This window comes from Bos mutus, chromosome 1 (assembly GCF_027580195.1).
Source record: "Bos mutus isolate GX-2022 chromosome 1, NWIPB_WYAK_1.1, whole genome shotgun sequence".
NCBI lineage: Eukaryota > Metazoa > Chordata > Mammalia > Artiodactyla > Bovidae > Bos > Bos mutus.
In genome coordinates, this window is record NC_091617.1 from 57,566,202 (window position 1) to 57,581,671 (window position 15,470).

At 36.7% G+C, this 15,470-nt stretch overlaps 1 protein-coding gene across 1 annotated transcript in view; it reads left to right on the forward strand.

The window, feature by feature from the left end:
• The window catches only part of ATP6V1A (ATPase H+ transporting V1 subunit A), a 60,659-nt gene that overhangs the window by 28,215 nt on the left and 16,974 nt on the right, over positions 1 to 15,470 (forward strand). Inside the window, exons 2-8 of the mRNA XM_005906305.3 lie at positions 1,998 to 2,092; positions 5,839 to 5,967; positions 7,760 to 7,974; positions 8,260 to 8,397; positions 9,817 to 9,968; positions 13,713 to 13,875; positions 14,417 to 14,525. Coding sequence (XP_005906367.1) covers positions 2,008 to 2,092; positions 5,839 to 5,967; positions 7,760 to 7,974; positions 8,260 to 8,397; positions 9,817 to 9,968; positions 13,713 to 13,875; positions 14,417 to 14,525 — 991 coding nt within the window. The 5' untranslated portion in view covers positions 1,998 to 2,007. The remainder of the gene's footprint in view (positions 1 to 1,997; positions 2,093 to 5,838; positions 5,968 to 7,759; positions 7,975 to 8,259; positions 8,398 to 9,816; positions 9,969 to 13,712; positions 13,876 to 14,416; positions 14,526 to 15,470) is intronic.

A 15,470-nucleotide genomic window follows, 5' to 3' on the forward strand; every position in this document is an offset into this window, starting at 1 on the left:
ACCTTTTCCTTGGTAAGAGCTTGGTAAACAGTTAATGAATTGAGTCCATTTGTTACCAAATTAAGTTGTATGTACCCTGCTCATGCTGTAGCCCCCTGAGGCCCTCTGCCTCCATGGGGAAGGTTTTTTTTTCCCCCCTTTCATGTTCCGGCAGCCAAAAAATGAAACCAAAGCGGAACGGAAGCAACACAATCTTTATTCAGTGGCCAGAGAATGGAGAAGTGGGAACTTAGTTCAGTAGTCAAATTGTCCCCTTAATGGCAAGAGGGATTTGCTTTTAAGGAATAAAGATAATAGGGAGAGGAGTAAGACTAATCATGGGGAAGTATATGCATTAGTTTTCTGGGAAAAAGGCAAGGTTTTCCTGGAAACAGACACCACCACCTTTCTGGCTTTTGGTCGGTGACTTCCCTTCATGGCTGCAGGTAGGAGTGTCATTTTGTACACCAATGTAGTAAAAAAAATCACTGTAGAAAGAGATTTAGGGTCTTTTGAAGATCAGATTCATCACCATCTTGATTTCAGTTTTTTGATATCCAATTTTTTGTTTTTCTCTCCCTATAGCTTCCTTTGTGTCCAGACCCTGTGATTAAAGATATGTTAGTTCCTGTTCAAGGGAGGGGTTGGTTGATTTTGAGCAAGGATCTGGTGACAGCTCTGGTAAAACATAGACGCAACCCATACTATTTCCAGAGCTTTTTAACTTCTCACCATGCCTGCTTCCCCTCTCCTCTTAATGTTAGATTGATTAAACATCATTCTTCTCGTAACAATCTTTGGTTGTTCCCTGTTGTTTGTAGGATAAAGTCCACTAGGCATTCATCTCTAGACCCACAAATTAATCTCTACCTTTGAATCCTTATTTCTCACTGTTGCAGTGCAGTTTTTTATTGCAGTCAGGCTGGTCCATGAACTCTCCTGAAATTTTTATTTCCCTTCTTTTGTTCTTGTTATTTCTCCACCTGGTATGCCTTTGCGAGCCTCCTTTTCCTTTGCTAATCTTTGAACTTTTAGTAAATAAATGCATATTATTTGGTACTTTATTATCTATTGATCTGTGACCTTTTCTTTAAGGTTGTTAGGAGACATTATGTAGCTTTTTATCTCTGCATGTATTTTATTTCCTTTATTAAATTGTCTATAATAAGTTAGACCAGCAGTTACAAGGAAACTTTCTGCTCTGGGATCTGTAACTAGTTTTCTCTTTGGACTCAGTACACTGTTTGGGTCTTTCAGGTTGTGCATCTTAAACTAGATAAATTGAACTAAATTTCCTAAACTGTTCTGTATTCTGCTAAAGGCGAGGGGTGGGGGGAGGTAGGGATGATCACAGAAACATTTTAAAAATAGATTATACGTTTAAACATTTTTTTTTAAACATAAGATATAATTTGTTAGATGGTAAAAAATAAAGTAGGGAAGGAGGGAGGTATGTTTCAATTTTAAATAGATGGGCAGATAGGCAAAAAGGCCTCTCAGAGTGTGGGATATTTGAGTGAAGACCTGCAGGAGGTATAGGAGCTGACATCCAGGTGAAGAGTACTCCAGACGAGGGGAATAGTGTGTACAAAGACCCGGAGACAGAATGTGCGTGTGTTTTGCGTAATAACAGAGTTCCATGTTTATGCAGCATGATAAAGGTAAGGAGTAGTTGGGGAAGTCAGAGAGCTAAATGGCAGGGCAAGATGTTGCAGGGCTAGAAAAGCCACTGGAAAGACATCACTTTCCTTGTTACAGTCCGTGGGATATTTTCTATGGAATACCTTGTGTAGGGATACAATTCTGAGTTTTAATAACTATAGACTATATAAAACTACAGTTTTAATAACTGTAGACTATCTGAGAATGAGGTAATTTTAACCAAATCTTAAGAATTTTATATTCTATTTTACTTTGAAGAAGTGGTAATAACTCAACTATACACCAGAGTTCACTACCTATATTGGTTCTTTTGCTTTAAAGTTTCTAATTATAACTTAATTTCTTTTTTATTATAGGTAAATTAACATGATGGATTTCTCCAAGCTCCCCAAAATACGTGATGAAGATAAAGAAAGCACGTTTGGTTATGTGCATGGGGTCTCAGGACCTGGTGAGTAATACATAATAATCATAATAGTAAAAATCCCTAATATCAGTTAATATCTTTTCAAGATGTTTTAGGCAGAAATACACAAGTTTCTCTTCACCTATGTAAATTCTGTCTTTAGAAGATTTCATACCTGCTGTAAGACTGAGGCAATACTTCCATCATAAGGGTTACTATAACATTTATTATCTAAATTTAATAATTACTATGTAAATGTATAGATAGTGTTACCTGTCTTAAATTTTTTGTTGTTGTTAAATCTGAAGTTAAAAAGCTATAAAGTTTATAGGTTTTATTTTGTGATACCTAAATGTCTATTAATGTGATTTATATTTTAGTCATTGCTTTTAGAACATTTCTCGGAAATATCAACCATGGCTCTTTGCATGTATAAATCCTTCTGAGTGATGATTCAGATATCACGTAACTAGCTACCTGTAGCAAAATAGTCTTATGACATGATAATGAGAATGGAAAGCAGTTTATGTTTGTTTTGCCCATAGCTTGGAGTATTGCATTTTAAGTAATAAATAAATCTCCTCCTAGTATTAAGTTTGTTATTCCACATTTCCACTGCAAATGTGATTCAGTTTCTGTTGGTAAAACTACTCATTGATTTGTAATCTTTAGTGCTGTGAAAATTCACTTTTCCTTGTCTTTTTATAAACCTCATGTTGTAGTCTTTTTGATGTTCTAATCACAATAGAGGTGATGGTGCTTTTGGGTGTTAATACAAGTGAAGATTATCAGTCACTGGGCCGCTTATTTCTCCCTAGTAAGCTTCTACTGCTTAGAACTTGGTGTTTGAGCTTGAATTTTTAGCAAATAATATATTTCACTATTTTCAATCTCTTCACCATTCAGAGAAACAATTTTTTACCTTGATGATCATAAAGCCTTTAAGGAAGACAGACTGTACGTAGGAACTTTTAGGGAAAAGGCAAAGAACACTCTCAGAAGAGTTTAGGTGAAAATATTTTTCTGAAATTTGTCGACACTTTAGTTCTCTGTGGTATCTCAGTGTGGGCCTCCCGGGCGGCACTAGTGGTAAAGACCGTGCCTGCCGATGAAGGAGACACAGAGATGTGGGTTAGATCCCTGGGTCGGGAAGATCCCCTGGAGGAGGGCATGACAAGCCACTCCAGTATTCTTGCCTAGAGAATCCCATGGACAGAGGGGCCTGGTGGGCTACAGTCCATGGGGTCACAGAGTCGGACATAATTGGAGTGACTTAGCCCACATTTCTATGCTTCTTAATTATTCTTATAGATACAGAGGTAAATATTGATAAAAGAAATAAATTTCCATTGTTCTAATGTAAGTTAAATATTAATTCCCTAATAGTTTCTACTTGAATATTACCTAATTCATAGTTCTAATTAATTGTATCTGAAGGCTAAATATTGAAATAGACTTACTCCATTGAGGCCTGCGCAGGTCCCAACCTGTCTGTGGTTTGGGGTTGCTATCTGCCTCATAGAGCAAAGTAGAGGCTTTGTCTTCTGGGAAGACAAAAGTCGTCTTCTCCTGAAAAGACCTCTTACACAGTTAGCATTGGCATCTTCCAGGAATAGGAGGGCAGGAATTGAGACCTTAGGAGTCTGGTAGGGAGAGGCAGAGATAGAAAAGTTGAGCTTCTAGGGAGATGACATTGGTTGTAACTAGAAAGTTCAGAGTAGGGTATTGTTACCTCCAGAACTCGTCACTGTTAACTCTGTCTGGCTTCGTGACAGTCATAAAAATGGATTCCTTAATAAAATAATAATACAGTTTAAAAAAAAAAAACCCACCATAGACTTATTCCTATACATACCTGAAAACATCCAAACTTACCCTCCTGCCAGAAAAGTAACTTTTGCTTGCTGGGCAACATGATCCAAAATAATAAGTGCAAAATCTAATATAGTATTTATAAGAAATAGGAATTCTTAATGAGGCTTTCACCCAGCGGTCATGACTGATTATAAATATCCTGTTTGTTGTTCTGCTCACTCATGTCTGACTCTTTGTGACCCCATGAACTATAGCTTGCCAGGCTCCTCCGTCCATGGGATTCTCCAGGCAAAATACTGGAGTGTGTTGCCAACCTACTCCAAGGGCTCTTCCTGACCCAGGGATCAAACCCACATCTCTCGCGTCTTTTTCCGCATTGCAGGCGGATACTTTTACCACTGCACCACCTGGGGAGCCCAAATGCAAATGGAGTTTTTCTAGGTAGATCTGTCCCAGAAGAGTTTCAAGAACCACTGGTATAAAGTTAGAAACTAAAGTTGTTGTTTTATGTGATATTTCTCAGAAGAATCGTGAAAACAGAGCGTGCTGATGATTGTTAGTTTTAGTCTTTTATTATTATTTTTTCCAATACCCACCATTCCTTGTATTACAGCAACCTAGACTGATGAAAACTTGCCTCAGTGCTACTAGTTAAGAGTTCAATGTATATTTGTCATATAGAACTTCAAAATGAAAATAGTATTCATGTGTATCATGTAAACAAGTAATCTTAGCCTAAAGCCTAACAAAATTTTATTCTGTTTATCCCATCTATGCATATGCTAAAAATGTGTCTTTTTGATTAACAAAACAAAAAGAAATGGAAGAAAATATTTGTAGTGATGTGACTATCAGAGGGTTAATCTACAAAATACACAAACAGCTAATGTAACTTAATATAGAAAAACCAAAACAATCCAATCAGAAAAATGGGCAGAAAACCTAAATAGACATCTTACCAAAGAAGACATACAAATGGCCAACAGGTACATGAAAAGATGTTCAGTATCACTAATTATTAGAGAAATGCAAATCAAAACCACAGTGGGGTATCTTCTCACAGCAGTCAGAATGGCTGCCGTGAAAAAGTCTGCAAATTATAAATGCTGAAGAGGGTGTGGAGAAAAGAGAACCCTCCTACACTGTTGGTGGGAATGTAAATTGGTGTAACTACTATGGAAAACAGTACAAGTTTCCTTAAAAATAAAAAATAGAGCTACATATGATTCAGCAGTCCCATTCATGACTGTATATCCAGAAAAGAGGAAAACTGTAATTTAAAAAGATACATGTACCCCAGTGTTCATAGCATAACTATTTATAGCAGCCAAAAACCAGAAGCAACCTAAGTGTCCATCAGCAGATGATCAACTTAAGAGGATGTGGTGTATATACACAATGGAATGTTATTCAGCCATATAAAGAATGAAATATTGCCCTTTGCAGCAACATGGGTGAACCTAGAGAATGTTAGAAGAAAATCAGACAAAGATAAATATTGTGTGATATCCCTTATATGTGGAATCTAAAAAATAATACAAATAAATCTGTATATGAAGTAGAAACAGACACTCATAGAAAACAAATTTATGGTCATCAGTGGGGAGAGGGAGGGAGGGACAAATCAGGAGTATGGGATTAACAAATGCAAACTACTGTACATAAAATAGATAAGCAACAGTGATTTACTGTACAGCACATGGAATTATACTCAGTGTATAATAATCTATAGAAAATAATCTGAAAAAATTATGTATATATCTGAATCGTGTTATATACGTGAAACAAACACAGTGTTTTAAATCAAGTATAATTTTTTTTAATGTACTTTTTGAGAGACTGTGTGTCCCATAGGAGGTGTTTTATGTTTCCTATAAATATGTGAGAGAAGTGTATTAACAAACTTACTGGGTATTTTAATTCTGTGGAACTGTTCAGAGTCTTGAGTCATTAAAACACTCATCTGCTCCTTTCAGTGGTTACCGCCTGTGACATGGCAGGCGCAGCCATGTACGAGCTGGTGAGAGTGGGCCACAGCGAGTTGGTTGGAGAGATTATCCGATTAGAGGGCGACATGGCTACCATCCAGGTGTATGAAGAAACTTGTATCCTTTTTACTTCAATTTCTGGCCATTTTCTACAAGTCAGAATTTAAAGATTTTTGGCCAAGGTAAAAGCACCACTAGTGATATCAGAAACATGGAATGCTGGTATTTTGAAGAAAGCTGATAGATAGACATTTATTGAAAGGTACTAGAAATTAGTGCTCTTATTTTGAGAAATCAGTATTATCTCCTGAACTTTCATTGCTGTTAATATTTCAGTGCTGTTATTCTTATGCATTACTTCTCTGACTACTTAATTAAGTTTTATTTGGGACAGCTTTTTTGCCATGCAGAAATATATGCTTACAAGACCTCTTCTCTCTATGTCAGTATTGGAGTGCTAATTCTAAACAAAATCACCTGAAATTTTTAATAAAATTAAAAGTCTTCATAGCTATGAAATCATCACTAATCAAAAGGATTTTTTTCTATTGTTAGATTTATCTTTAATTTAGTCTTTCACATGGTTTAAAGATTTAAAGTAAACAAATGAATGTGTGTTTAGTGAGAACCTGCCCCACTTTTGTCATCCTGTATTTGGCCAGGTTTCAAAACAGACATGCATTCATGCAACCAGTTTGTTAGTTCCACTTACTATATATCCTTCTAGTTTTTTATATGGACCATTATAAATGTGTATTTTTATTTCCTTTTTTTTCCCCAGAAGATAGTATAAGTACTGTTCTACACCTTTTATTCACTTAAAAATATTTGTATTGTGGAAGATGGATAGATATGTGATAAATAAGATGCAGTGTGTATGGTAGATCACTGTAATATTCTTTCAACTTTGCTATAGGCTTGAAATATTTTTATAAACAAATATTGGAAATTAAAGTATATTTTGGAGATCTTTCATTCATAAAAGTACCTGTCCTTTTTTACAGCTACATAGAATTCCAGCATATGAATATACCATCACTTATTAATAAATCTCTTAATGATTGTTAAGTCTTAAAATTTTTTTGGTTGTTTCTCAGTCTTAAGAGTTTAAGTTTTTTTTCTAATTCTAATATCCTTTTTAAGGAACTGATATTCCTCATCAGTATAGTTGAAGCAATGTATTATAGAGAGGCTTTTGAATCTATTTTTAGCCTGTGGGTCCCAAACTGTGCCCAAGGCACTCTGGGCAGCTGCAGCAAACTCATGTGGTGCCCCGGGATGTTTTAAGGATTTGCGGTAAACACAAGAATATTCAACATCTTCTCAGACACCATGAGAACTAGTAGCTTGAGATAATAAACAGTTTCATTATCTGACTGCACTGTATTCTTGTCGATGATGTCATATCTTTGTGAAGCCGAGTTTTTGGCAATTGCTAAGCTAAAAACCAGGTGTCATATGAAAACCAGGTGTCATATGATGTGGATTGGGTATTCAGTCTGAGTCCTAGGTTTGGAAATTATAGACTACCCAACAGGCACATAAATCCCCTTTGCAAGAATTGAGATTATTTAAAAATGAAGTTAAAATGTTCTTTTTTCTTTCAATTTTTGTGTCTTTTTGTTTCAATTTATGTGTCTTTTTGTTTCAGAGTGCTACTCACTTGTTAGACACATAAACTTATTAAAATGTTTGAGCATGATTATTTAGTAGATGGAATTATAAAATATATCTTTTGTTGTAGATCTCTATGAAAAAGTTACCGAAACACTCACGATGCTGTGGACTATAAGTTTGAAAATCTCAGGTTTAGCTTCTTATATGTCATTTCGTGTTAAGCTGTGGTACTTCTTTATTTTATATTATCTCCGGTATTTCATAGTGAGTTTTCCTCAACCACCGTTCCCAGCTGGTGTGTCTGTTGGAGACCCTGTACTTCGCACTGGTAAACCCCTCTCAGTTGAGCTTGGTCCAGGCATTATGGGAGCCATTTTTGATGGTATTCAAAGACCTTTGTCGGATATCAGCAGTCAGACTCAAAGTATTTACATTCCCAGAGGAGTAAATGTGTCTGCTCTTAGCAGAGATGTCAAATGGGATTTCACACCTTGCAAAAACCTACGGGTATGTCTTTGTAATCAAAATTTCTAAAGTTGGTGAAAGAATGTGAAAAGAGTGTTTAGTGAACTATTTTGTACTCTTCGTCAAAATAAAAGTGGACCGCAGAAGCATAGTTTACTTGTTTTTTTTTTTAAGCTCCACAAGAAGGATTATAGAACAAATACGTTATACTGATAAGTGAGGCAAATGAGTTAAATAATGGCAAGGGGCATTTCCTTGATGTTTATTGAACATTAAATGGCTTGACATTTCTTTGAGTATTAAGCAACAAGTATGTTTGTTCTCTAGGTTGGTAGTCACATCACTGGTGGAGATATTTACGGAATTGTCAATGAGAACTCTCTCATCAAACACAAAATCATGTTGCCTCCACGAAACAGAGGAACTGTCACCTACATCGCTCCACCTGGAAATTACGATACCTCTGTAAGTATCATATAAACTTTAACTCGCATGAGTGGCCCCACTGATACAGTTACCCAGCTGTAGAACTCTCAATAGTTATAGAATTCATATTTAATATGTAAGTTTTAAGTTACTTTCATAATTTAAGATATTTTCCTTTAAAACTTGAGTTTAGGAATACAAAAGGCAAAATATATTGTTTCTTTTTGAAGAGAAACAGCTAGTACAGTATTTTCTTACCTTCTTAACTTATGCTACATTATTTAAACCCCCGATTCTTTTCTCTTTTTTTATTTTGGTCACACCATGGGGTATGGGGGAGCATAGTTCCCTGACCAGAGATGAAACCTGTGCTCCCTGCAGTGGAAACATGGAGTCTTAACCGCTGGACTGCCAGGGAAGTTCCCAAACCCCTGATTCTTTAGGCATAGAAAAGACTTTGATCTAAAAAAAAAAAAGACTTTGATCTTAATTTTCAGTCTCTGTTCACATAATGAATCATAGAATGGATTGTAAGTTCTTACTCTCAGTGAACCATTTAAAACTTAGTCCTTTGCTATTATTGATAATCACATCATATCAAATACAGTAGATACATGATAATCTTTGTGGGTTTGAAGAATCTTTACTGGGAAGGTCATTGTAGTATATAACTTTTTCCCAATAAGATATGATGATAACAATTTTCTGATCATCTCACATGAATAAGATCTGTGCTCTATGGCATAATAGAGAACAAAAGAATTAAGATTGGGGTTCTGGGCATTCAGCTGTCCTTACTCACTAGCTTAGAGAATCACTCACCCACATGTTAAAGAACAGTCCTAAAGTGGACAATTCAGATTCATGTTTATCAACAAGGTTACAAATTTCTGTAGGTCTTTGGACCTTGAGATCATTTGTGAATAGTTAAAACCATCTCACTATTTACACATGTTAAAAGTTACTCATTATCTTTTTGCTTTTGTAAATAATTTAAAATATTTAACTTTATTAAATATTTTAGGATTCTTAATTAGATTAATATTTTTCATTAAAGCAGTGCAAGAGGATTATAATAAAGTAAAAAAACAAAGAATGGAAGATAAATTATGAAAGTTTTCATTTCTTCCCTCCCTCAGTTCAAGGAATATCTTTTGTATCCTTCAGGAATTTTTCCTGTGTATATTCATGTAATTTATTTAACTGTTTCTCTATTACTTGAAATACTTCTTTCCCCAAAGTTTCTAAACTTTTTTTTTTAATCATTAAAATAGTAATAAGTGTACCTAGTTTAAAAAAAAAATCAGAACGGTATATATTTATAATAAAAGATGTAAGTCTCCCTCCCTACTTCCACATACTACCTCTCTAATCCCCCCTAGGAGAAGTCTGGCATTACTTTTTCTTTAGAGGAAGAAATGTTCATAGTATTCTGAAAATTCCACTGTATTTCTATAGGATGTCGTGTTGGAGCTTGAATTTGAAGGTATAAAGGAGAAGTTCAGCATGGTCCAAGTATGGCCTGTACGTCAGGTTCGGCCTGTCACTGAGAAGTTGCCAGCTAATCATCCTCTGTTGACTGGCCAGAGAGTCCTTGATGCCCTTTTTCCGTGAGTTTGAGCTGTGTCCCATAGTTTGCCCTCATATTTTTATATGTGCTTACTGTTTCACTTCTTTATAGATAAGGTTTTATGTGCTAATCCTAAAATAGGTTTTATCTAGAGAAATATGTTTTATGTTTTTGCCAGTGCTTATTTAGAGTCAGACCATTGAAGAGAATTTATTTTTTCACAGTTGCAAAAGGAAAGCATTATTTCTAAAACTTTCTGAAATTTTCTTGTTATCCTATAATTAGTAGATTGATGTGACTATACATTGATGATTTCTAAAATCACCTGGGTTCTCTGTGCTATATCCAGCAATCTTTCTTAACTTTATAGTCTGCTCTTTGCCATTTTCTTCAGTTGCTTAAAAACCTTTCTCTTTAAGTTTTAGGTATAACCATACTATCCTTTACTTTTAACAAATCACTTCATCTTTTAATTTGCAGAAAAAACTGAAGCAGTGATATTAACTCTTTTAACTTCTGATCACCAACCCCTGTATGTCTCCCTTCAGCTTGCTTACTTTTAAACTTACTCTGTGTTCTATTACTCTCTCATAAGATCTTCAGTACTTTGACTCTTCTTATTTAATCAGCACCTCCTGTTTCTATATCCTTTAGAATCCAGTTTAAATTTAGTAGTCTATCACTTCTATGACTATTTGTCAGTATATTACATTTTCTTGTTTCTTTGTCTTCTGTCTTCTATCATACCCACCTGGTAAAATACCAACTGTGAATCAGTCTGGCTATCTCCTTCTCCCAAATCTACACTCAGGCTGCTGAGAAAAATAAGTGCAGGTTGGTATCTCAGCACTGTGGCATAATCCTTCTGCATTTCCCTAATTGTCATTCTTCTGCTCTCCTCAGTGACTATTTCAAACCTCTCCACCTGCCTCAGATCTTCAGCTCTTCTTTCTCCTTTATTCTCACCAAATGGTCATCTCAGATCCTTCACAAAGAACTGAGGGGCCATCAGATTTGGAATTCTGTCAGTTAACACGTGTTCCCATTTATCCTTTGTTCCTCTTCCTTTTTCTGGTGTTTACCCCACCTCATGTCTCCTCAGAGACCTTCCATTAGGTGACCTTCCTTTCTTCTCCCATGTGATGAAAAGAGATCTGCTTTCTACCCTTCTCTTTCTGCCTTCCACTACTTTTCTCCTTATCTTCACAGCCAAACTTCTTGAAAAAAGTTGTCTCCACTTCTCCCACTTTAATTCACTGTACCACTATGGCCATGGTTCCACTCCTCAGTGAATCTACTCTCACTAACATTGTCAGTCACTCCCATATTGATAACTCAATAAATAAGTTAGTATTTTCTTAATTCCTACAACATTTGATGTGGATATTGCATTCTACTCCTTCCTTCTTGAACATCCACTTCCTTTGCTTTTCCGTTTACCTTCTTCTACAGGAAGGTATTGCTTATTCTCCATTGCAGGTTTCTTCGCCTTCATTTTGCTATTTCTTAAGAGTTTTTCTCTTTTCTTTCCTCATTATACATCTTACCCTCTGTGAATGACTTCATCCACTCTCAAGACTTAAATGTTCATCTATATATGTTGATTTCTAAACCTGTATCATCATCTTAATCACCACTCCTTTTCTTGAAACTTTGCTGCCTCTCTCAGTAATTGTACATCCAGTGAATCCCTCTTCTAAAATCTGTGACTTCTCTCAAGGATTGTTTTTACTCTCCCACATCTTATTAATGAACTAGTGCTGTTATTCTGTTCCCTAAATATTTTTTTATCTGCATCTTTCATCCCTACTCCATGACTGTACTTCACATATTCAGTTTTGCCTTCTTTCCGAGTGGTTGTCCATATTAGATAGTGATCCAACTAAAACACATATGTGATCCTGCACTGTTTTGCTTGAAGTGCTCTTTATTGCTCTCAAGACAAACATACAATCCTTAACCCCATACAAAGCCACCTGTGACCTGGCTCCTGCTTACCTTCTAGTATTGTCTCAGCCACTTGCTGTCCAACTGCTTCCTTACAGACCATGCTCCAGGCTTCCCGATGGGCTTTTAAATCCTCAAGCAGGGCTCCCTCTTGCTCCTGAACTTTTGGTTATGCTGTTCCTTCTGCATAGCATGTTATTTCCCTACATATGGCTGATTTCTATTTCCTTTCAGATCTTAGCTTCTGTCAGAAAGACTTTCCTGTCAGAAACCCCACTCCAGTCCAGCGTCAGACTTTGTACCCCTTCTGTGTACTCCCACAAACCTTGAATGGGCTCTGTGGTAGCACTTTTCACATTGGATTGTTGAACTTCTAACGTGGGACACACCCAGCCCTGCCTTCCCGCCCTGGCTTAAAGATGATTTGAAAGAAGTATGCAAAGCCATAGGATGAATGGACTTGCCTTTCTAGTTTATCAGTCACTGAAAGGCTTCAATGGGAAAACATTTTAATGCATACTAGTTTCATATGTGGAGAAGGCAATGGCACCCCATTCCAGTACTCTTGCCTGGAGAATTCCATGGACGAAGGGGCCTGGTGGGCTGCAGTCCGTGGGGTTGCTAAGGGTCGGACATGACTGAGCGACTTCACTTTCATGTTTCACTTTTATGCGTTGGAGAAGGAAATGGCAACCCACTCCAGTGTTCTTGCCTGGAGAATCCCAGGGACGGCAGGACCTGGTGGGGTGCTGTCTATGGGGTCGCACAGAGTCGGACACGACTGAAGTGACTTAGCAGCAGTAGCAGCAGTTTCATATGAGAAAAGTCTGTTATCCTTATTAAGGATGCAGTGTTTGTGTGAATTTTATGATGAAATACACTATTACAAAGGAATTTCCCTTAGCATTATGTCTCATTTCTTCTGTCCAGACCCTCCTACCTGACCCACATACTCGCTCACATACACACATACTTGTGACATTCACTCTCCTCTGCTCTTAAGAGTATGTCCCTCTCTACTCCCACTTTTTAGGGAAAGTTTGAAAGTGGTTGCTAAATTGTTTGTGATCACCAGCCGACTCCACCGGAGTCACCAGTTTACCTACTGGAATGAGAGCTCTGTGAATATAGGAACATGCCTGTCTTCTTCACTGCTGTCTCTTTAGTGTCTCCAAGCATAGTTTGTACTGCCTTGGAAGGACTTCATAGGTACTTATTGAGTAGGTACATTGCCTTAACACCTTAACAAAAGTCTTGCTTATTAACCTCTATAACAAAATAGGAAATTCTTAGGTCTTATTTTTTACCTCAGAAGACAGCCTTCAAAAATGTTTGTATTTTTCTTTTAGCTTTAATTCTTATATTGTCCTTTCATAAACTGATTTATTTAAGCATTCAGAGTATCTTTAGTACTGTTTTATTTATCTTATTTTCATAGTCCTCTTCTCCAGGTACCTTATGGAACATACTTTCACTTTCCAGCTATTACAGATGATTAATTATTGTAAAAAACATATCCTACTTTAGGTGCAAATAGGGGAACAGTTGTTATATCTCTGTCAGTACCTCAGTCTTTGTAAGTGTATGTACAGATACAGATGACAATATTTTAAAGTGCTTTCTTTACCTTGTATTTCTGTGTCACTTTTGTTGTTGTTGTTCAGTCACTTAAGTTGTGTCTGACTCTGTGACCCCAGAGATCGTAGCCTGCCAGGCTCCTCTGTCTGTGGGATTGTTTGCCATTGAATCACCAGGGTAGCCCCTGTGTCTCTAACCTACTTTGTTTATTGGTGTATATTAGCGAGTAAAGTAATCCTTACTTGTTTGCTTTGTGTAGATGTGTACAGGGAGGAACTACTGCAATCCCTGGGGCCTTTGGCTGTGGGAAGACAGTGATATCACAGTCTCTATCCAAGTATTCCAACAGTGATGTGATCATCTACGTAGGATGTGGTGAGAGAGGAAACGAGATGTCTGAAGTCCTCCGGGACTTCCCAGAGGTCTGTATCTATAAAGCTTCCAATACTGGTCTAGAGAAAATACCACTAATCAGCTTTCATTGGCAATTAATAAAGCTTTGTTTTGGATCTGGAGCAATGCCCTTATTTATCAAAAATCTTTTAAGGAATTTTCTAATTATATTTATGATTCAATTTGTATACCGAAGGAAGGGAATTTGAATTTTTCAGTCAAAACTCTTGAAAGTTTCTTTTTGTGGTCTAGTGATTTTCAATTATTGGGAGAAAGATAAAATAGGCAAAATATCTATTGGTGTGAAAGTCATATAGACTTTGAATGGTCTACTAGGTTACTGTAATAATAATATTCCTATTTCCATAAAATAATGGACTTTTTTTATGAAATGGAAATACTGACTTCTTTACAGCACAGTGGGATAGAGGGAAGAGGTTGGAATGATGGGAAATACTTCTTTGGGAACACAGATGATAAGGGGGATTAAATATAAACAAGTTGTGAAAATGAAACTAAAAATTTCTATTTCGAAACTGGGGGAATCACTAATAGATTGTTTGTCTCTAGCTCACGATGGAAGTCGATGGTAAGGTAGAGTCAATTATGAAGAGAACAGCATTGGTAGCCAATACATCCAATATGCCTGTGGCTGCTAGAGAAGCCTCTATTTATACTGGTGAGTGTATGAATTGGAATGAAAGAGAGTAACATGTGTTCTCTAGTTTAAAGCTAGCACCAAAATATTTTTTTTCCAAAGAACTTTTCATTCTAAAGTATCTTCATACATATAACCATATTCCTAGAACTTTTTTCTTTTTTTTAAATATTGGGCTTCCCAGGTGGCTCAGTGATAAAGAATCCGCCTGCTAAGCAGGAGACTCAGGTTCAATCCTTGGATCAGGCAGATCCCCTGGAGAAGGAAATGGCAATCCACTCCAGTATTCTTGCCCAGGAAATCCCATGGACAGAAGAACCTGGCAGGCTACACAGTCCATAGAGTCAGACATGACTTAGTGATTAAACCACCACCACCACATTGCACTCATCATTATATCTTAAGACTCTGTCCATATAAGACATTGATATATGTGTGTGTGTGTATGTGTGCACGCGCGTGCACTCAGTCATGTCCGACTCTGTGATCCCGTGGAGTGTAGCCCACTAGGCTCCTCTGTCCGTGAAATTTTCTAGGCAAGAATGCTGGAGTGAGTTGCCATATCCTACTTCAGGGATCTTTCTGACCCAGGGATCGAACCCATGGTCTCTTGCATTTCCCACATTGGCAGGTGGATTCTTTACCACTGTGCTACCTGGGAAGCTCCATAAGAAATTAATAGAACTGCTTTAATCTTTTTAATGACTTTAAAATGAAGTATCTTCTATTTCTGGGTTTTTGGGGTTTTTTAGGTTTTTTTTTTTTTTTTTTTTATTTTGTCATTGCTCTGTCCCTGGATGTATCTGTATCTCTATAACTTGAATTTTCAGCTTTGAATTATAATACTTTGATTATCAGTATGTTTATGTATTTCCATCTTTGCTCCCATTTTCATCCCAGCTTTTGGTACTTTGAATTCTACATATTCAGGAGTTATAATATTCACATTCTGTTCTGTATCCATAG